This window comes from Choloepus didactylus, chromosome X (assembly GCF_015220235.1).
Source record: "Choloepus didactylus isolate mChoDid1 chromosome X, mChoDid1.pri, whole genome shotgun sequence".
NCBI lineage: Eukaryota > Metazoa > Chordata > Mammalia > Pilosa > Megalonychidae > Choloepus > Choloepus didactylus.
Genome location: NC_051334.1, coordinates 45,702,838 through 45,725,098, shown reverse-complemented (window position 1 = coordinate 45,725,098; position 22,261 = coordinate 45,702,838). Strand labels below are relative to the sequence as shown.

The 22,261-nt window shown below is 34.9% G+C and overlaps 1 protein-coding gene across 13 annotated transcripts in view; it reads right to left on the bottom strand.

Annotated features, from left to right (window-relative positions):
- The window catches only part of KDM6A (lysine demethylase 6A), a 244,651-nt gene that overhangs the window by 6,658 nt on the left and 215,732 nt on the right, over window positions 1–22,261 (bottom strand). For 12 of the 13 annotated variants that reach the window (XM_037821207.1, XM_037821210.1, XM_037821212.1 and 9 more), the window contains 3 exons: window positions 18,171–18,285; window positions 13,867–14,054; window positions 12,937–13,078 (listed from right to left, as the gene is read on the bottom strand). In XM_037821207.1, the coding sequence (XP_037677135.1) occupies window positions 12,937–13,078; window positions 13,867–14,054; window positions 18,171–18,285 (445 nt within the window). The remainder of the gene's footprint in view (window positions 1–12,936; window positions 13,079–13,866; window positions 14,055–18,170; window positions 18,286–22,261) is intronic. The other variant, XR_005214496.1, reaches the window with a different exon arrangement.

Below are 22,261 nucleotides of genomic sequence, written 5' to 3'. Positions count from 1 at the left end.
AGAGATGATGGTAGTTCGTTATTGGGATTATAAGTAATAGTGCCATATTGTAGTTGCATTTGATTGAAAGTGGTTGTTTAAAGTCATGTATGTCACCAATTAACACTACAAATATAAATAAGTTCTTGTATGAACTACAAATTAAAAAAAATAATAGAGGGGTATATGTGAAAAAACAGCTATTGCAAACTATGGACTATAGTTAATATAATATTTTAATATTCTTTCATCAACAATAATAAATTTACTACACCAATACTATGGGTCAACAATGGGGGGCGGTAAGGGATATAGGAGGATTTGGTTTTATTTTTTATTCTTATTTCTGTTCTGGAGTAATGAGAAAGTTCTAAAATTAGTCATGGGGATTTATGTACAACTATGTGATGATACTGTGAGCCAGTGATCGTATACTTTGGATGGTTTGTGTGGTATGTGAATATATCTCAATAAAACTGAGAAAAAAAAAAAGAAGAGTAACGAGCTAACACTTATGAGGCTTAGTAACAGGCAGGAGGCATGATATCAGGTACTCTGCATACACGATGCCATTTAGGCCCCAAAGTAACCATGTGCAGGAGGTGCTATTATCTCCATTTTACAAATGAGGAAATTGGGGCTCAGAGCAGCTAAATTTGTTTGGTGTCATAAAGCTATTTAAGTGGTTGAGCTAGGGGTTTTTAAAGGCAGAGGAAATCTCAAGCTTCCTCTGTCTTACACTGTACTCTTATTTCTGGTATCTTTTCATGTCTTATTCTCACCTACATCCCCTCTTGCTCTTCTCTTCTAAAGATAAGATTTTGGGGGCTCAGCACAATTTTTTTTCAACACAGAATCTTGGTTCTGTAGAGTATTATTATTCTACTCTTTACTCAGTATATGAACTTTCATCTCCAATGCTACCAACCACTCTGGGAATTAAGATTATAAATTTATAATTTATGGTTAATTTGGTAATTTCATCTAGAAAAAGGAAATATAATACTTTACTGCAAATAATAAAGGGTTGGAGCTAGAGTTGCTAAGAGTAAACACTAAGTTGAGTAAGCTGCTTCTGGAATCAAGGTCTTTTTTTTTTTGGGTGAGATAGTATGATCTTAGAAAACTGACAGATCTGTTAATCTTATCTGACAATGTATAACAAAACGGTAGTTTCCTTCTTGCCCTTACATTTTTTCCTTAACTTTGAAATCTTTTGTTCCTTCCCATTTTTTAGAAAGGCAGCAATTGCAATAGAAAGAAATTTTAGGAGACAGAGGTTCCACAGCTATGAGCAGGTCTAAAGAAAGGAACTGATTCAATCAAAGGTCAGGGAAAAATAAATAGAAAGTAAGGACATTTAGGGAAAGGATCCTAGGGAAGATACAGATATAATATTCAAAACTTGACTTAATAGTATTCTGTTCTGCTTTGATCAACCCCAGACTTGGAGTGTACTGAAGAGCTATTTAAAAAAAAAAAAAAAAAAAAAAGCCGTAACAAATTTAGGGATGTCATTTCCTCATAATTTTGATTTTGCCAAATTTTAATAAATTCATGTTATAGCAATTTCGAGTTCAAAAGAATAAATCACTTGCAAAAGATGTAGATGATAGAAAATGTTCTTTTGTACACTGCCATTTTAAGAACAGTCAGCAATGATTTCAGAAATTAGAGGAGGGAATTCTTTGACTTTCAAGGATCATTCTGGTTTCAGGACCCAAGCCTTGTTTCTAACTGTTTGGATGAAAGATAATATAAGAAGGCAGGACATAAAGACAGCTCCTGGTTGGGAAGAAATCACAAGAAGTGGCTGATTCATGGCTTGGTACATCTGAGGTTATACAATAAAATGTAATCTAACTAAAAATCCATCTGCAAAGATAAAGCCTAAAGACAGATGTGATTCTGGAGAATAACTCCATACAGAGGATAAAATGAAAATATATTTGGGATATTAAAACAAGAAAACTGAAGACAATAATGTGAGGACAAATGATAGAGCCTTATTTACATAGTAATTAAAGCACAATATAGATTCATAAATCAATACATTAGGCAAAAGATACACAGACAATAGTGATAGGGATGCTATAAGGAGGGGAGAGATCATCTTTCGATAAAGGGAGGTGGAAATCAGAGAAGTTTTCATAAAGAAGTTGTCAATTTAGATGTGAACAGGAAGGATAGGTAGGGGGAAAGAACCTTTTAGGCAGATGGAAGCCAAAAGCAAAGGAATGAAGGAAGGAAGTGTGGGGATTAGAAAACAAACAACTGCTCTGAGGAGACTGTTATTTTTTGAAATTGAGAAAAATAATTTAATAATATATTTAAATGATTATATTTTAGTAGCACAAAGAGGTTCATAAATTAGAAATGCCTTGTGAAATTGTGCCTACTTTAATCTTTTTTAAAGAGAACTTGTGGGTTTACAGAATCATGCATAAATACAGAGTAAAAAATACCTTCTATTTTAACACCTTGCATTAGTGTGCTCTTAGGAGATTTTAACCTTGGAATGAGGTTTGTGGGGCAGGAGAATAGGAATAAAGCCATAATGATATTATGTTGTAGTTAAAAAAAATACTGGGGTTTACTCTGACATTCTGGGGACAGCCTAAGTTTCCAAAATGAGTTCCCAAATATCAGTGTGGAGAGAGATGAAACATGGGTTAATCCAACATGCCACTTTTAAAGTCTTTATGATAACAAACACTCTCCATAACTAAGAAACAGATGGCATACAAATTAAATACCAAGAGGTGCCATGCGTTGCTCAGTCTCTCTTACTGAAGGGGCCATGAAGGAAAACGGAGCCTGACACACAGTGTTGTGAGCGAGCCCTCTAAGCTTTCTTGCCAACTGTCACTCCAGCGTGGTATTATTCCCCAAGGACAACAGCAAGTCTTGGAATGTCAGTAAGACATCTAACAGTTTGATTTAAACCAACCACATGGCTGAAAATCAAGGTCTCAGTCAATGATAAAATGAGTATCTTAAGATAGGTTCTGAAAACTCTTGGATGAAAAAAAACAAGTATGAAAGCAAATACATGTTACCATGAGAATGCAGAGTTTTAGAATTTTTAGATTTTGTTTAAACCCAATGTATATTAGAAGACCCCCAGGGCAGCACTAGGATCTATTCTAACTATGGATTGGTACCATAGTATACCATTATCTGTTGATAGTGTTGGAAGAAATTTTGTTCAATTATTAGACCAACTGGCTTTGAAGAGTCATTGAACACCTCATTTATTCTTTCTAAAATGGGAATCAAAAGGGAATTAATATTTAATGGTTTGCTTTAATTTACATTCCAAACTCTGTACTTATGATAAAGTGCGTATTATGTAGCTAAGGTAATATCTATGATATGTGTGAAAGAAAAGGGAAAACTGGAGGAGAAAAAAAAAATCAAACTAAGCTCTAAAAGAGACTTTAAGCTAGAGTCTAGGGTGTCCTTAACTTGCCTTATCATAAGATTTACCTAGGCCACTGTGAAACCGATTCTCAAGGTTCTCCCCATAGAGCTTTGAGTTTATTTGGAAGCAACAGAGCCTGAAAATCTATTTTAATAAGAGTCCCAGGTGATTTTTATGATCAAGCAAGTAAGAACCAGTGTAAACCTCTTACTTCATAAATGAGGAAATTGAAAACAATGTTTAAAATTTATAACAATATTTTTCAATAGCTACTAGTAAATACTGACTTTCACACATCATGTTTTTATTACTTTATGCTAAGACCCACATAATACTCATATCATGTTAGATAGTACTATTATTCCCATTTTTTCAGAAGAAGAATAGGTTTTGTAATTTGCCTACCGTCCCCCAGCCAATGAATGAAGAAGCCAAGATATGAAGGTAGATTGGACTCCAGACAACTGCACAGTGTTGCCCTCCTTGTAAATGTTTACTGGGATATTATATAACACAGACCCCAAGACTTAGCAAAATAAAAAAGGAAAGGCAGATAATGAAAGGTTCACACATACACTAAAGGCACAAAGAAAGTACATAAAGCACTAATATTGTGCATATAAGATGGTATATTTAAAAACTGAAATATAATAACAGTGCCTTAAATGATGGTCAAAAGAATGACAAAATGATATGACAAGAAATTAAGTTTGTGGTGAGTGGTTTTCACTGGACTTGGTATTGTTTATATTTTAGGGCATTTGTTTTCTACTATTGGGTTATATGTTTATTAGTGATTTTAGAACACATAACTATCTGACAGATGACAGGAGGTACACAAGAGAATGTGTATTCTGAAAATTAACTTTCTACTCAACATACTATCTTTTATGTTCTTCCTAAATCCTGATTGAGAAATAGCACTAGACCCATGAATATTAACTTACTCCATCTAAAAAAATACAGGAGGCGATTGAGGGGGTTATGGTAATTAATATTAATTGTAACAACAACTAAATCCAAGACTTCCTAATATTGAACTTTTCAGAGGGAAACAGGCTCCTTGGCATTGTTTTTGACATATTTTTACATTTACAGAATTATCTGTTATCATAGTGATTTAAGTGGAACAAAGTAGTTGGTGAATAAACCAGAGTATACAATGTATCAGGAAACATACTATCATCACATTAACTTGCTAATAGTCTAAAACCTTACCAATAGTCTCTAGAGATCACCTGCTGCACAAATAATATCCCCTTCCACTTTTCAGTTTTAAAGTACCTATTTAGTAAAATTTCATTCACTCAGGACCCACTAATGAAAATATCTATGTCATAGTTTATACTGGAGATAGGGGTTTATCAAAGGTAAATATCAATCATTTTTTGTCAAAATGTTTAACCTAAATATGAAAAACAAATTCAGAATGTGGAAATCTGCACAAGACAAAAGCCTGGCCTCTTCAAAAAGAGAATGGTATGAAAAAAGACTCTAAAAGATTTAAGAGACACTGAAGTATATGCAGGGATTATATACGGGACCCACTATGACCCTTGATTGAATCTGGATTGGGGGAAGGATAGTAAGGGAGTAGGCAAGAGCTAAAAATTTCCCACATTTTTGGAGAGTTGGGAAATTTAAAGGTAGGCTGTTTATTAGCTGATATTACTGAATTTTGAATTTCTTAGGTGTGATAAGTGGCACAGTGGTTATGTACAATGTATGCATCTCTTAGGAGATGTAAGTTGAAGTACTTGGGATGTGTCCATGATGTTTGCAAATTACTTTTATATATGGCTCAGTCAAAAAGAAGGTGTACTATGTGGGACATGACTCCCAGGGGTGTAAGTCTCCCTGGCAACATGGGAAATGACTCCCAGAGATGAGCCTGGTGTGGGAAATGACTTCCAGGGATGAGCACTGTGGGATTGAAAATGCCTTCTTGACCAAAAAGGGAAAGAGAAATGAAAATAAAGTTTCAGTGGCTAAGAGATTTCAAATAGAGTTAAGAGGTCATTCTGGAGGTTACTCTTATGCAAACTTTAGCCCGATATTGCAATTTGCCACAGTATGCCAAGCCTCAACCAACAGTATTCCTGAATACCCTAAAGAATAATCTGGGCTCCATTTAAACTCCATGAAAGTTTTACTTATTAAGTTTATTTTGCAGAAACTTAAAAGCCTCCAGGTTGTCCCTATGCCAGATAAGCCCTGAAATCCACACGCACCAGTCTCTCCAAGAACATCAACCAATTTCATTCCTCTACACCGTAATGTCGACACCCTTTTTAGCATGAAGAAGTTAGAATGGTCATTGCCCAGATATCCCTGAAGGTTGACACTGATCAAAGGAGAGGGAGTTGTAACAGAGAAGTTGGAATTTAACAAATGAGTATGACTACTGACTCATATAGATATTTCTTTTTAGTTTCTAGTGTATCAGAGTACCCAGAAGAAAATAACTGAAATTGCTGAACTGTAATCTGGTAACCTTGATCTTTGATAATGTTTCTGTATCTATATAGCTTTTATCTGGTGACGGACACCCCCTTTATCCAGTGAATGGGTAGACGAGTAATAAAATAAAGATATGCATGGAAAAAAAAATAATAGGTTGGGAATACGGGGAAAAAATATACCCCTATGTAAACTATGGACAACAGTTACTAGCACTACTTTAATAATCTTTCATCAATTGTAACGAATGTAACCACTGTTAAAAAATAGTATTACAAAAAAGTGCTATCAATTGCAACAAATTTTCCACACCAATGCCAGTGTTGGTGGTGAGGTGGTGCATGGGAATCCTGTATTTCATGCATGGTTGTTTCTGTAAACTCACAACTTCTCAAATTAAAAAAAAAGAGATGAGCAAAACAGTTTAAAAAAAAAAGGGTGTAGCATATATAGGTCAGTAAGTAAACGTGGCAAAAACTTACTGGACTATTCTTTCAACTTTTTTAGTATGTTTGAAAAATTTTAAAATAAAAAGTTGGGGGAGTATAAATAGGTTTTGGGGGATTGCAGCAATGTGTAATATTCATATTTTATATATTTTAAAGGAAAATGAGACAGCTCAACATGGAAAAACTGTCATACTTAAATGAATTAAAGGAAGAGATCGGTAGCCTCTCTTCCTTTTCAAGGAAGTCTGAAGGCTTCCTTAATTCTCAAAAATAGCTAATCATGTAATGTGGTCATTCCTCTACTTCAAAAATAGATAATGGTCCAGAAACCTCAACATCACCTTAGCAGGGATTATTTAGCAGCCAGCTGAGAGCTACAAATGCCTATCTCAGACTTCTCTTCCGAAGCAATAGAACCATACATCCTTCTGGCTGCTTAATAGAAATTTCCACTTAAAAATCCTAGCAGGAATTCAAGTTCTACACGTTTAAAGCCAGCCAAGCTGGTAATCATTCCCCACACCTAACCCATTTCCTCTTCTCTTTCCTTATCCCCAATTTCACTGACAAGCACAAATGTCCCACCAAAGCAAAACCCAGCAACACAGACTCACCCCTCACCTCCAACATCTAATCAATCATCAAGCGTACTCTATCTTATCCTGTAATCCTTTCTCTCGTCTGTACTGCAGCAATTACTTTCTAATTCATGTCCCTATATCTTCTGCCCTCCATTTAATGTTTCATCTTGCTGCCAAGTGATCAAACATGCAAATTTTATTAAAACATTAAAAATTCTAAAGGTTTCTCATTAGCAAATGCTGGCAATGTGAAGTCTATATGAAATTTTTAACAACAAAAATTTAAATCTATACTCGTCAGCTTATGTGAATGAACAAGTAGGGATTAAGCCCCAGAGACACACTTAAAAGTTTGGTCTAAAGAAGGAGAAACTAAATTCATTTGCAACATAGGGGGTATGTGGAAAAAAAGTTTCAACAGTAAAATGAAATCAAAAGAGAAAGCTAGCACTGAGCTTCCACTAAAATATTCCTTAGGAATTAGGCTGTGAACTTTTCAGGTCAAGTTCACCACATTATGAAATGAAAGACATAACCAGGATAATGAATAGTCTTCTGATTCATGCCAGTGTAGGAGGCATTTGGAAGAATATGGAGTATGAAGACTTGTTTATTTTAGTAAAATAGCTAGGTTGTAGAAATTGGAAGAGATTTACTAAATGACTTACTCAGATGAAGGACTTTAAGGAATTGCAGGACTCTGAAAGACCCAATTGGAACTTGAAAATACAGTGGGGAGAAAACCAAGAGTGACGTTGATTTGTTTAATTTGATTTGGAAAAACAGGTTAATACATTCTCAAAATGAAAATGAGGAATTAGTAGGTGACAAGAGGAGACAGCACCATTATAGGTTAATGATGTTCTATTATAATCCCAAAAATTTTTCACAAATTTTGCATAAACTCATTGGTGCTGAAACTTGACCTAAGGCTATTTATAGTTTTCATTTAGCCCATTTAGAGTAACTATTTATATGTTTTACTGCAGAAGGATAAATGTGCTTGCTTCCAAGGTGCTGCTAAAGACCCTGCTAGGAGGGCAAAATATATTATAAAAACACTGTATTACCTTTTTAAATTCAAAAAAAAAATAAAATAAAATAAAATTCTGAACACCCCTTGCCTAAAGGGTTTAGGACCACAGACCTATATAGTAGTAATACATTCTCTATGTTCTCCTACCTCTCTGACTGTAGCCAGTTCTAGTCTAGATCCTCCTTTTTCCTGTTCTTAAATAAGAAGTATTCCCCCAGGTATTGTCCCCAACTCTTCTTCTCTTCCTCTCAAGACAATTACAAACTGCCAAGCAGAATAATCCTTAGTCAGTCAACTCCTACTTTGACTGCTCTCTGGAGTTCTGCACGTCTTACAGCCACTTCTAAATAGCTCTATCCAACTATTTTCACTGGCTCCTCAAACTTGCCCCCAAATAAAATCATATGCTATAGAAACAAGTGAGTGTGTTCACATAAGACCGACAGGGATTTAAATTCTGGCTCTGCCTCTAACCAATTGGGTGACCTTGGGATACTGCGAGGATTAACCGAGATAACAGTTTGTGAAGCACTTTGCTTAGTGCTTGGCCAGTTACCAAGCAATTTATTAACTAGCATTATTACTAAACTGTCCAGAACCCAGACTTAAAAACACAAAGGGTCTTTGACTCACTCTTTCCCTTACCATCCAGAAGTTTATCCTATTTATTTTAACTGCTAGAAAGATCTTTATGAAACTCAAATTAGATCATTTTAGTTAAAAACCCACCAGCTCTCCAACAGAATAAAATCATAAGGTTGGCACGCAAAGCACAATGTGTCACTAACCAACTTTTACAACTGTATCTTATTCTGTTACTCAGCATAAACATTGTGCTCAAGCCAGAATGTACCACCAATTGTTGTCAACATACACACAGTAAAGTTGGGTCATATATACATTTAAGCTCAAACAAATACCGAGTAGGGAGGAAGTCAGCCAGGTGGTGGGGAGACAATGAGAGAACAGGAGGACAAGAAGATGAGTTGGGCAAGTATGCATCTGCTGTTTCTCTAGGCAGTGTGAGCAGCTTACCATGCTGAGTATGATTTTAGTGGTTGAAGATACGAATTTTTCATACAATGGCCCCTACACATAAGCCAACTATCTTGCCTGGTGCTCAACTAAAGTAAAGGGATTTATTCTTTCACTGGAGGAAATTATAACTGTGTTGGATTTAAGGGGATATGATATATGTGTATTCTGTAATTTATGGATGAACTGAAGTATCTTTACATTGGCTTTAGGAGCTATTGCTCTCTATTCTCTCCACTGCTACATCTTCACCCTTCACACAAATTATCCTTCTTCCCAGAATGCATAGCTTAAAAGACTTCTCTGACCGTGGGCTGGAAAGAAACCAGTGGATCTGTCATTGCATTACTTTCAATCTATTCATTTATATGCACTAACTTTTACTTGAAGACAGGACCTAGCTTGGTGCATTGCACACAGTCAGCAAATATTCATTAAATGAAAAAAGTACAAATGAGAGAAAGGAAGCAATGTTGGCAGTGGCAGGTACATTTTTAGCAATGGCTGAATGACTGTATTTTACACAGGAAGCTTATGAAGCGAGACCTAAGGGTCAGAACTTGTTCTGGTTAACATTTTCAATCTGCAATGACAAAAAGAGCTTGCTAATCATATCTCATGATAACTCCAGCTAGGAGCAGAATTCATAATATAATGAAGAATACAATCAAGATGCAAATGATTGGATATTTTGTAATGCGGGGTAAAATGGAGTACAGATAAGTACATAAGTGTATTTAGTTTTTTAAACAAACAAAAACACAAAGACAAAAACAAAATCATGTAAGGAAAAGTATGGGGAACTGTATCACCAATAATTTTAAGTGTGTCCAATTTCAACACAAGACAACTTTTATAACAAAGACAGTCTAAGTGGCAAAGCCCAGCATTTCAAATATTAAGAGGGACATAAATAAACTGGAAGGAGGTCTAGTAGAATGGGGGTTATGGAAAAGATGATCGAGGTGAGAGATGTTTAAATTAATGGAGACCAGGTACAAAAAAGAATAGAAATCTTTCCTTGATTCCTTTTTCTCTTACCCCACAATCCAATCTATGAGCAAGATTGGTGAGTTTTAGCTCCATAACAATGATCCCTAAGCTTGATCCCTCTTCTCTACCTCCATGATAAATTTCTGTCTGGATTGGTCTATACTGTTGCAATTGTCCTCCCTACTTCTAACCTTGCCCCTTGCAATCCATTCTCCAAAAAGCATCCAGATTCTTTTTTTTGAGAAGATGAGTTTATTGAAGATGCATCAACAAGGAACTGGAGAAAAAATAAACCTTTCCAAGACGAGTTCAGCATGAGAAGATGGTTTGGGCTTTTATAACCCCAAACAGACAAAGAAATGGCCAGAATCCAGAAGAAAGCAGAAGGGGGAAAAATAAATAAAAAAAAAAAGAGAAGAGAGAAAGCTGTTTGGTCAGCATCTCCTGTTATCTTGAAGTCCTTGCCTCATTCAGGCTTGTTTTTCAAGAAGGTACTACTTATCAAACCATAGGGAGATATCCCTTGTATCCTTCTGCAGGCAATGCTGTGAAAGTTCCTTGATAGTTCAGGGAGATGAGCATCTATGGCTGAATAGGTCCTTCAGCCCTGGAATAGGTCGGCCATTTTCTCCAGTTCTTCTCAATGGTGAGGGCCAGATTCATTTTCTTAAAGTTTAAATCAGAACCCATCCTTCTCCTGCTTAAAATCTTCTAATGGGACCTGTAGCACTCAGAATTGATATATAAACTACTTAAGATGGTCTAAAAGTCCAAGCACGATCTGGTTCCTGTTTATTTCATTGAGCTTAATGCTACCACTCTTCCTTTCCCACATTCGACTATAGTCACACTGGCCTTTTTGTCCCATAAACATGCAAAATTTGTTCTCCATTCAGCCTTCAATCATTTTCTGGGCCTGAAATGTTCTACCCCTAAATCTTTGCCTGGCTGGCTCTCATTATTCATTTTTCACATCTAAATATGAACATTATCTTCCCTGACCACGTTGGCAAAAGCAACACTGCTGCCCCACACCCCCACCCCCACGCTTCCCCATACTATTCTATTCTCTCTTACTCTTCTTACTTATCAGTAATGTATTCATCTGTTTGGGGATTTGTCGGTCTTGCTCCACTAGAGTTTAAGTCCCTCGAGGGCGGGCGGGGATTTTATCTTATACACTGCTGTGTCTATCCTTAGTGCTTAGAACAGTCTCTGGCATAGAGTTGATTCTCAAACACTTTGTTGAATGTGATTTATTTGTATAAATTCCAAATACACTTAGGGAAATAGGACCAAATGACAGATTTTAGGCTGATTTTTAAAGAACTTTCAAGAATTATAGTAAGGTAATGAGAATGTTCAAGAAGATGCTAGGTGACCACAAATCATGAATGCTATAGTAGGGATTACTGCATTAGGTAGGAGTATTGATTAAATGACCTTTAAAGTCCTTTCCAATGATAAAATCCTAATCTTTCCAAAATGGAATGGGTCGATTTCAGTGTACATAGCTGTTAGGTTTTACTGGAAAAGTGAAGAAAAATCATGGTTACTCACTAAAGATAAATGGTTTCTATACTGTGCCATCCCTTAACCTTTAGGTGATCTTTATGCCTATCTCCAACTTACTAAACATATTCAGGGACTTCAGATAACTTTCTTCCCAAAAGTAACACTCTGCTATTCAGAGCAAAGTAACATTTTGAGACATACTAGGATAAGACACCCCCCCCCATCTATTTATAGAGAGAGTATGGTACCTAGGAGTGAACATTTTAAAGGAAGTATATATTACTTGCTATTAATTTGGTTTTTATTCCCTTTTGTCTCCCCTTACACTTTTTGCCTAGGACTAGATAAAACAGCGCAACTAATAAAGGACTGTGTGATAAGATAATTCATAGGCATGTTACCTTGTCCACACAATTTTTGTTAAAATAAAATTTTGGCTTTAGATTTGAAATCATTTTAATAAGGCAGGATTACTTTCAAAGGACAGCATTTTTGAAAACAACACATATTGACCGAATTAATATTCCTGCAGGAGAAATACTTAACATAAATACTATTTTGGCAATGACTTAGATAAACTTATTTTATCAGTGAGTATAAAGCAGCATATTCCAAAATGAGTTTTAGAAGAAATCCCTCAAAAAAAAATTGGTCAAGTAAGTTTGGGAAATACTGTACATTACATCCTTCTCCCCCATTCACAAAACACATCAACACACACAGACCCTAAAACATTTTACAAAAAAGAACTTTATTTTAATCCATCATTTCCCATATTTCTTTGACCAGAATCCCCCACTTTTTGAGGTTAGGGATAGTAGCGGTAGAAAATACAGTTTAGGGAAACACTGCTATATATCACTGTTTCAAATATTAGTTCTAAATAGATTTACAAAACAGCTAGGCCAGAAACTGATAAATTAGAAGCTTACTAGGATATATGTATTTAAATTAGGATAGTACATAATTTTTATAACTTGTATTAATTATTTAAAACAGCTAATAAAAGGGACAACTATAAGATGGACAATTTAATTAAAACAATCAAGACCTTTACCACTTTAGTCAAATCTCTCCATTAAACTCTAATTTCTCCATATCAGCAATTATTTTGTGATACCACTCCCTCCCCTTGTTAATAAAAGCAGACTTTCAATATCAAAACTAAAGTTCTTCTGGGAAATCAGGTGGTTCAAAGGGTCATGGGGAAGCACAGGTTTGTGAATCTACTGATTTAGAATCATTTATACTTTTCCTCTTCTTTGTATGAGCTGACTATTTGGAAGGGAAAATATTTTTAACATGTGGATTCTTGTATTACATTTTGCTAAGACTTCTGGACCATTTTGTTTTGATATCAAGGTAATATGATATCAACATAATTCTATGGGGAAAAAATAAGTACTGAATAGTTAACATTCCCCCAAAAAAAGAGGGACTACAGCAGTTTTAGAAAGCACTTACTTAATCATTTCAAAAAGCTTTGGATCTGAGACCTTGATATTTCGTGCCATATTCCAGGAAAGATGAACCATGGGTACTATTGACTTCACACTTTGCAATTTGTTCCATTCGTACCGTTCCACTGCCAATTTATACTGGCAGGCTAGGAAAAAAAAAACAGTTATAAAGCAACTCAAAGTACCAAAAGATATGAAGATAACCATTATCACCCTCTCAGGTGATATCTTCAATACTAATTCTAAAAACCTCAACAATACAAAAATAATTTTTTGTTTTAGGATAATTATGGTAATAATAGCGATCATGTAAAGAGCTCTTACTATGTGCCAGGCACTGCGCTGAGCTACTTTTGTACATTATCTCATTTAATCTTTACAATCACCTTATTAATTTTATTATCCCCATTATATAGATAAAGAAACTGAGGAGGCTCAGAGAGGTTAAATAATTTGCCCAAAGTTTTTAGAGCCAGGTCCTGGTCCTAATCCAGGTCCTTCTAGCTCCAAAGGCCATATTCTTAATCTTAAGTATATACTGCCTGAAGGCAGACATAACCAAAAGAGACTTTTGACTTTAGAGAGCTGTTCATAAGACATACCAGATAAGAGAAAAACTGGAAAGAATGAATAACCACTCTGCTTCACTTTCTCCCATAAAGGGTTTCCTTTATAAAACAAAACCAAGCACTTAAAAAGTTATTAAACTATATCTTCTATGTATACAAAGACATAAATTTGTTATTTGCTGAGACCTATGGTCTTGGATTTCCATTTGTTAACTGGAATTTAATTTCTCATACTATGAATTAAGATTTTATGCAAGGAGACACTTCTAATTTTTAGTGAGTTATAGTCCAAGAAAAAAAAAAAGACCTATCAGATATAATCCTTTATAAATTAAACTTTTGTTTTAGCATATTCTTTAAAATACCTGTAAGTGGACCAACATTCCAAGCAATGTTGTTGCACCAGCCAATAGCCTGAACCCAATGTACAGTGCCTGAATTAATCCAGACCAAATCTCCAGGTCGCTGAATAAACCTATATACTGGGACATTTGCTTCATAAAGATCTTCAAGGTTGGGCCACCAAGAACCCATTAGGAAATTCAAATTATTTCTGAAATAAGAACAAATAACGCAAATGGATCATGTATTTTAATAAGCTTTTTAAGACTAGAAGATAAAATCAAAAGTTTAAAAAAAATTCATTTCACTAAAACTTAATTGTTTGTGCAGTAAGAGCTGCTGTACTTAAAAGAGTGAAATTAAGTACAATTGAGTATTAGATGGCTTATCCAAAGATCAGTATTATTACTTTAAATTGAATTTTCAAAGATCTAAGTGAAATCCAAAGCTAATTTTAAGTAACACTTACATCCATTAACTTTAAATTTCATTTCAATAAAGACTATTTTGATTGAACCTTTCTCCCTGGACAATCTAGGAATCCCTAAAAGGCAAATAGAAGGTAGAAATGACATCAAGTCATTTAAATCCATAAACAGGAACACTATGGCAGATGTAAGTAAAGGAACTTCCACCCAATTTCTGAGGGAAAGTGGAAGACAGAAATCACCTCTATTTCTGTTTTGGATCCTAAGGAGGACAAATGGTTAGTCTCTATACAGTTTTGAAAACTAGTTGATTAAAACCATGCAGTTTAAAACACTTTATCAAAAATGAACACGCACACACACACAACCACAATCACTACCATCACTGCCTATACATTTTGGAAACATTCTATAGATCTTATTACTAAGATTTTCTTTTAAAACGTGGCTTCTTGTTAGACTCCTTCATCATGATATAGTGTTTAATTACATTAGCAACTTCTCCTATAAAAGGATAAAGTTCAATTGACTACTTCAGATTTCATTTCATTGGGAAAAATCTGCACAGTGGAAATGTTCCTTTCTTTAATATCTGAGAAACAGCCTTCACCTTATTTCTGCTTCTTGTGCTAAAGTATATAGTAAAAGGTACCTTGAAATTGTTTTAAATTTAATATTTTGTCTAGATCAAGGGTTGGCACACTATGGCCCACAGACCAAATCCAGTCCCCTGCCTGCTCTGGTAAATAAAAGTTTACTAGCTGTAAATGAGACAGACATTTTGAAGATGGCTGCTGGAAACTGACAGACATTTTGGAGAAGCCATTTTGAAATGCAACCTGGGATCAAGCAGACGCCAGCCACGTGCCTTCCTCTGGTAACAGAGGTTTTCCAGACAACATTGGCCACCCTCCCGTGAAGGTACCCGATTGTCGATGCGTTACCCTGGACACTTTATGGCCTTAAGACTGTTAACTGTGTAACCAAATAAACCCCCTTTTGTAACAGCCAATCCATTTTTGGTGTTTTGCATTCCGGCAGCATTAGCAAACCGAACAGCACTATATTGAGTGAAATAAGTCAGACACATAAGGACAAATATTGTATGGTCTCACTGATAAGAACTAATTATAATATGTAAACTCATAGACACAAAATATAAGCTACCAAGATCTAGAACGAGGCTAAAGAATGGGGAGTGGTTGCTTATTATGAGCAGAATGTTCAACTAGGTTGAACCTAAGTATTTGGAAATGGACAGAGGTGATGGTAGCACATTGTAAGAATAACTAACAGTACTGAATGGTGTGTAAATGTGCTAGAAAGGGGGAAGCTTAGAGTCACATAAATCACCAGAAGGCAAGTTGGAGGTTAAAAGATGAGAATGCATAAAACTGAATCTTGTGGTGGACAATGTCTGTGATTAACTGTACAAATATTAGAAATCTCTTTCATGAACTAGAACAAATGTATGACAATATAACTAGAAGTTAATAATAGAGGGGTATATGGGGAAAAAATATACTTAGTGCAAACTATATACTACAGTTAGTAGTATTTTAACATTCTTTCATCAACAGTAACAAATGTACTATACCAATACTATGAATCAATAATGAAGGGGGGATGGTTAGGGGTATGGGAGGATTTGAGTTTTCTTTTTTGTCTTTATTTCTTCCCTGGAGTAATGAAAATATTCTAAAAATTGAAAAAAAGTTATTGTGGTGATGGATGCACAGCCGTACAATGGTACCACGGGCAACTGGATATTTGGATGATTGTATGGTATATGAACAATAAAATTAAATTTGAAAAAGTAAAAAGTTTATTGGGACATAGGAATGCCCACGCACATTTATATATTATCTATAACAGCCTTCCTGCTACAGCTACATTGTTGGGACAGAGACCCTACAATGGGCAAAGCCTAAAATATATGTATTATGTGGTCATTTACAGAACAAATTTGCCAACCCCTGGTCTAGAAACTTTATCTCTTCCTTTATTTTTTTTCCCTTAAAAATGCAAGCTTACTCTTGAGGTAAGTCTAGAACAGAATAACAATGGTTGCCTAATTGCAAGAGATAAGGATTGGTTTGCTATTTAAGTATATGTAGATGCATTCCAGAAAAAGTTGCCTAACAAAAAATGGTTATGCACACAATTTCTTTCCCTATTTCACCCATTCATTGCATTGTCATCACGGAAGTGAAGAAAACTTTCTATCCTAAAGTAAGGAAACAAGTAAGCAAGCGAACAAGCAAGACCAAATAATCAACAACTAAGTCAAAACTATCAAACTACAAAAAAACCACTCATGCATCTTTTTTATCATATATGCAAAAGACCAGTTATTCCAACACAGGTATTATTTAAAGTCATAAAATAAACTAAAGAAACGATCAATATAAGAGGCAACAATCCTCATGTGAAACAAAATTACAATGAAATGCTGAGGCAGCAAGTGCCATTTCTGCAACTTTGCAAAATTTATCTATGCCTTCATGTTAACTTGATGTTTGTTATCCTCAAGCTCAAGCTTTTTGGACATCATATGCCTATTCTAATTATCTTTGTTCTCAAGATACGTCTCCATTTGGATAGGAAAGAAAGTTAAGCCTAAAAAACAGCCAATCCCTAATTAGAAATAATGCTGTAGTTGCAACCACACACTACCATCTCAAAGTTTAAGAATGGAGATTTCCCACAACACTGTTCTTTCTCTGCTGCTACCTGTTGGTCTATAAAAGGAAGTACAGATTAAAGTAGTTCAAGTTATTTCATCGATATATTTTAAAATTTAAAATCCCACAGCTTTTATTTTCTTACATTGAAGGAAACCTATATGTTAAACAGCTAAGACAATAAAAGGTGATTATCTCTTGCTTGTATACAGAAAAATTTTGGATTAATATATTTTTTCCAACTATGATGCACTTCTTATTAAATCAAAATATTTTAATCAAACTTACTTTAAGCCAAAGTAGAATATTACAAATTAGTGTGTTGGAATATGTGCATAATTCGTTTACAAAGTAGTCTCATATGTAAATGTTTTAGGTGGTAGGTGGTTATTCTCTTTACCAAACTGAGGGGGAAGGGTAATAATACCAAATCTATGTGTAACTCATGTTTTTGCATTTTTATATCATAACAATTTTCCAATGTTATTACTAACTGAACATATCAGGTGCTCACATAATGGAGGGCTTTTTTCTTTTCTTAAAGGAAGAGAATAAGGTTCTATCTAGACAAATAATTAAATTTAAACGGTGAAATCTATCTCAAGGTACCCTTTAATACAAGAGGCAGATATAAAGTGAAGGCTATTTCTAGGATCTTATAAAAAAAAAGAACACTTCCACTATTCTGAGATTTTTCTTCTGGAAAAAACAAAATCTGAAGTAATTAATTAAAATTTATAAAATTCCTTTATAGGAAAACTTGCTAACGTAGTTTTAAAAAGAAATTATTTTATGATGATATGGCCAAGGGTAGTCTGTTCAAGCTTGAGTTATTAAGAACCAATTAGGGTGATCAATTGGAGAATTCCTTCCATTTATAAAATCATTTATAATAAAACAATTTTTCTTGGAAATACACACCTTTCAATGAAAGTATTTAGGCAACAATTTTAAAAATAAGCCTAATGAACAACTCAAACTTTCTACCCTATAAATTTACGAAACCGCATAGAGTGGCTTCATGGCATCTTTCTTAAAGTATTCTTGATAACACAAAATAATAGGTTTAGAATCTAATTATTTAAAATGAATTTTCTGTTGAATGGTAAGTGAAAACAGGCTACATCCATTAGGAAATCGAGCTTGGTAAGTTGTCTTTTACAATTACAGCTTTCTAATTATTATGTTTAAAGAAAATTTAGTTCAGAAACCTACTTTTCACAGAAGTCATTCAGAACACCCCAGTAACCTTCAGGAACAACAAACCATTCACAGTCACCCGGACCAATATTTATGTTAACTGAACAGAAGTTGTTATTTTCTTGATGACCTGAAATGTGAAAGAAAAAAAGCCATCAGCACACTATAAATTCCATGGAAAATGTGTCTTGAGAAATCAAACATTAGAAATGTCCAACAGAGAATGCTCAAGTGCTATTCAATTTTCATCAGATTTCTGACATCGTAGAATTTTTGTGTCTAGTCTGGTTTTAGAACTGAGTGTGGTCAACACCTAATTTATTTTTTAAGGGCTTCTTTGGAAAGCAGTATAAAATCATGGTTAAGAGCTTGGGCTCTGGAGTGAGGCTTCTTGGCTTAGTCATTATATGAACCTGGGTAAGTTTGCTAAACCTTTCTCCTCAGTTTCCAACAATTCCTATAAATCACTGGGTTTTGTTTTAAAGACTGAAAAAAAACAATGAATGCTAATAACAGTGTCTAATACATGGTAAGCAATAAATATTAGCTATTATTGATGTAATTATCATTTCTTCTTTGTGAACTAATTCCCATTTTTCACAAGCAGCCTTAAGACATTGATAAAGAATTAAGAAGGCTGTATTTCAAAATATAGCTGGCTCTAGGGAGTGACATAAGCAAAAATGGCAAGCAGGGAACTTTGGGGATCCATACCTCTCCAGAAACACCAAACCTGGCAAAAACTGTCAGAATCAATCTTACCGGAATTCTGGGAGATACTCAAAGGTTTACAGCAACCACATGAAAGCTTAGCCAGGAAAAAGATGACAAACTCGGCAGGGGATCTTTGTGGCATTTTAACATACCCCATCCCCACCCCCAACCCAGGAACTGTGGTGGTCTTAAAAATGGCAGCCTGCATTGCTGGTGTGGGTATCTGGTTTCGGAAGGAGCAGGGTGGACCTTATTTCCAAGGAACTGTTTGTTTTGACCCAACTGGGGCTTCCACAAAGGAGTGACATAAAGGGACTCCCTCTGCTTTGCCTAACATGTAACACTCTCAGGGTGGAGTGGCTACTTGGAAGAAGTTCAGCGAAGAAAACACTAAAAGACAAATGAACAAGCTGCTGCTGCCTGGGGCAAACAATAAGGCAACAACAGACGTGCCCAAAGCCTGGGAGGATAAGCTAGGGAGTGAGAGATGTTGGGGAATAGGGCTCTGAAATGTTCCCATGTATACCAGGGAACCTAGAAAGTCATATACTTACCAAGGACAAAAAACATGCTAAGAAAAGACTTGAGAAAACCATAAATCAAAGATTGATTGATCTTTGGGCTCAGAGCAAGCTGGAAGTGAAGGCTAAAGCAGTCATAAATAGCCTGCCTGGCAAAGCATACAAGGAGTGACCCTGCAATAACATAGAGCCAACATGTAAAGATTTGGATAATTATTTTTTCTTTCATTCTTTCTTCTTTTTATTTTTTTGTGAGGGTCCAGGTGGTGAAGGAAATCTCTATCAGGTCACTGGCTAATTGCTAACATAATAGGACAAAGATTTAAGTACTACAGAGGACAAGGAATACAGTCTGTGCAAAAACAGTATGGAAAAGTCACTAATCAAACTAATGACTGCAGCCCACAGCAAGCAGCAACAGAAAAACAATGAAATGGGAGGAGAATCTGATTTCCAAAATTTTCACATTATAATAATTCAAAATTTCAAAAGACTAGCAGAACACCAAGCTTAAAGAAACAGAGACTTCAGAGATAACGCATAAGGGAGAATTCAGTCTTTACAAAAATACTCAAAATGACCAGTTTTCAACAAAAAAATCACACGCCATGCAAAGAAACGAGAAAGAATGGCCCACTCACAGGAAAACAATGACAGAAATTGTACCTGAAAAAGAATGGACAATGAACTTTATTTTATTTTATTTTATTTTTTGACCCTGTTTTTCTACTCATCCATCCATACACTGGACAAAGGGGAGTGTGATCCACATGGCCTTTCCAATCACACTGTCACCCCTCATAAGCCAGACAATGAACTTTAAATCAACTGTCTTAAATATGCTAGAATATGCTGAGAGCTAAAGTAAATCATGGGCAAAGAAATAAAGGAAACAAGGAGAACAATGGCTCAACAAATAGAGAATATCAATAAAGAGAAGTTATTAAAAAGAACAAAATAGAAAAGAACAATAACTAAAATGAAAAATTCACTACAGGGGTTCAACATATTTCAGCAGGAAGAAGAATCAACAAACACGAAGGTAGGACAACTGATACTATGTACCTGAGGAGAAAAAAAAAAAGAAAGGAGGAGAATGAACAGAACCTAAGAAACATGTGGGACACCATCAAAGCTATCACCATACTCATTATGGGAGTCCCAGAAGGAGAGGAGCAAGAGAAAGAGACGAAAAGAATATTTGAAGAAATAATGGTCAAAAACTTAAATTTGATAAAGACATGAACCTACGCATCAAAGAAGCGCAACAAACTTTGAGCTTAAAGGCTAAACTTAATGAGATCCACACTGAAACACAATGCAAACTGCTGAAAGGAAAAGAGAGAACCATGAAAGCAGCCGGAGGGAAGCAACTGTCAAATACAAGTGATTGAAATACGATTAACAACAGAGTTGAGGTCAGGAGACAGGGGAAACACATTTCAAGTGGTAAAAGAAAGAAAGAAAAAATGTCAACCAAGAATTCTATATCTGGTAAAAGAATTCTTCAAAAATGAAGGAAAAATTAAGACATTCCCAGATTAACAAAAGCTGAGGTGATACATGCTAGTAGACCAGACCTACAAGAACTGCTAAAGGAGATGAAAGGACACTAAACAGTAACTTGAAGTCATATGAAGAAATAAAATACACTGGGAAAGATAACTATACAGGCAAATAGAAGCCTGTATTATTATATTTTTGGTTTGTAATTCTTGTTTTTTCCTCATATGATTTAAAAGACAAATGCATGAAACAATAACTATAAATCTGTGGTAATGGGCAAACAAAAATACAAAGATGTAATCTGTAACAATAACATAACAGGGAGGGAACAGAAGTATACAGAAGCATAATTTTTGTATACTATTGAAACTAAGTCACTGTTACACCAAACTAGATTGTTACAAATAGGAAAATAGCAGGAAAAAAAGCCATTCCTTATCTTTAAGAGTAAACAGAATAAAATCTTCAATTAAAAGGAAGAGAGTGGCTGAATAAATAAAAAACATGATCCTACTACAGGCTGTCTACAAGAGACATATCCAATGATAAAGAGGCTGAAAATAAAAGAATGGCAAAGGATATTCCATGCAAACAGTAACCAAAAATGAGCTGGGGTGGCTATATTAATATCAGTCAAAATTGAAGTTAAGTCAAAAATTGGTACAAGAAATAAAGGATATTATATATTGATTAAAAGATCATTCCATTAAGAAGATATAACAATTACAAAACATAAATGTATCTAACAACAGAGCCATGAGGTATATGAAGCAAAACCTGACACCCATGAAAAGAAAAAAAGACAATTCTATAGTAATACTCGGGCATTTCAACACCCTACTTAGAATAATGAATGGAATGATAAAGATCAATAAGAAACAGAGGACCTGAACAACACTATACCCACACCAATTAGAATCAACAGACATATAAAGAACATTCCATCCAACAACAGCAAAATATGCATTTTTTTCAAGTGCACAGGAAACATTTTCCAGGATAGACCATGTTAGGCCACATAACAGGTCTTAATAAATTTAAAAAGATTGAAAACATACGAAGTATCTTCTCCAAGCACAATGGAATGAAACCAGAAATGAGAAACAGAAAAAAAACCGGAAAATTCATAAATATGTAAGAATTAAACAACTCTTAAACATCAAATGGGTCAAAGGAGAAATCACAAGGGAAAAATTAAAAAATATTCTGAGACAATTGAAAATGAAAACACAAAACTTACAATATACAGCGAAAACAGTGCTCAGAAGGCAATTTATAGATAAATGCCTACATTAAAAAAGACCTTAAATCAGTAACCTAACTTTACACCTTAATGAACTAGAAACAGAAGAACAAACTAAACCC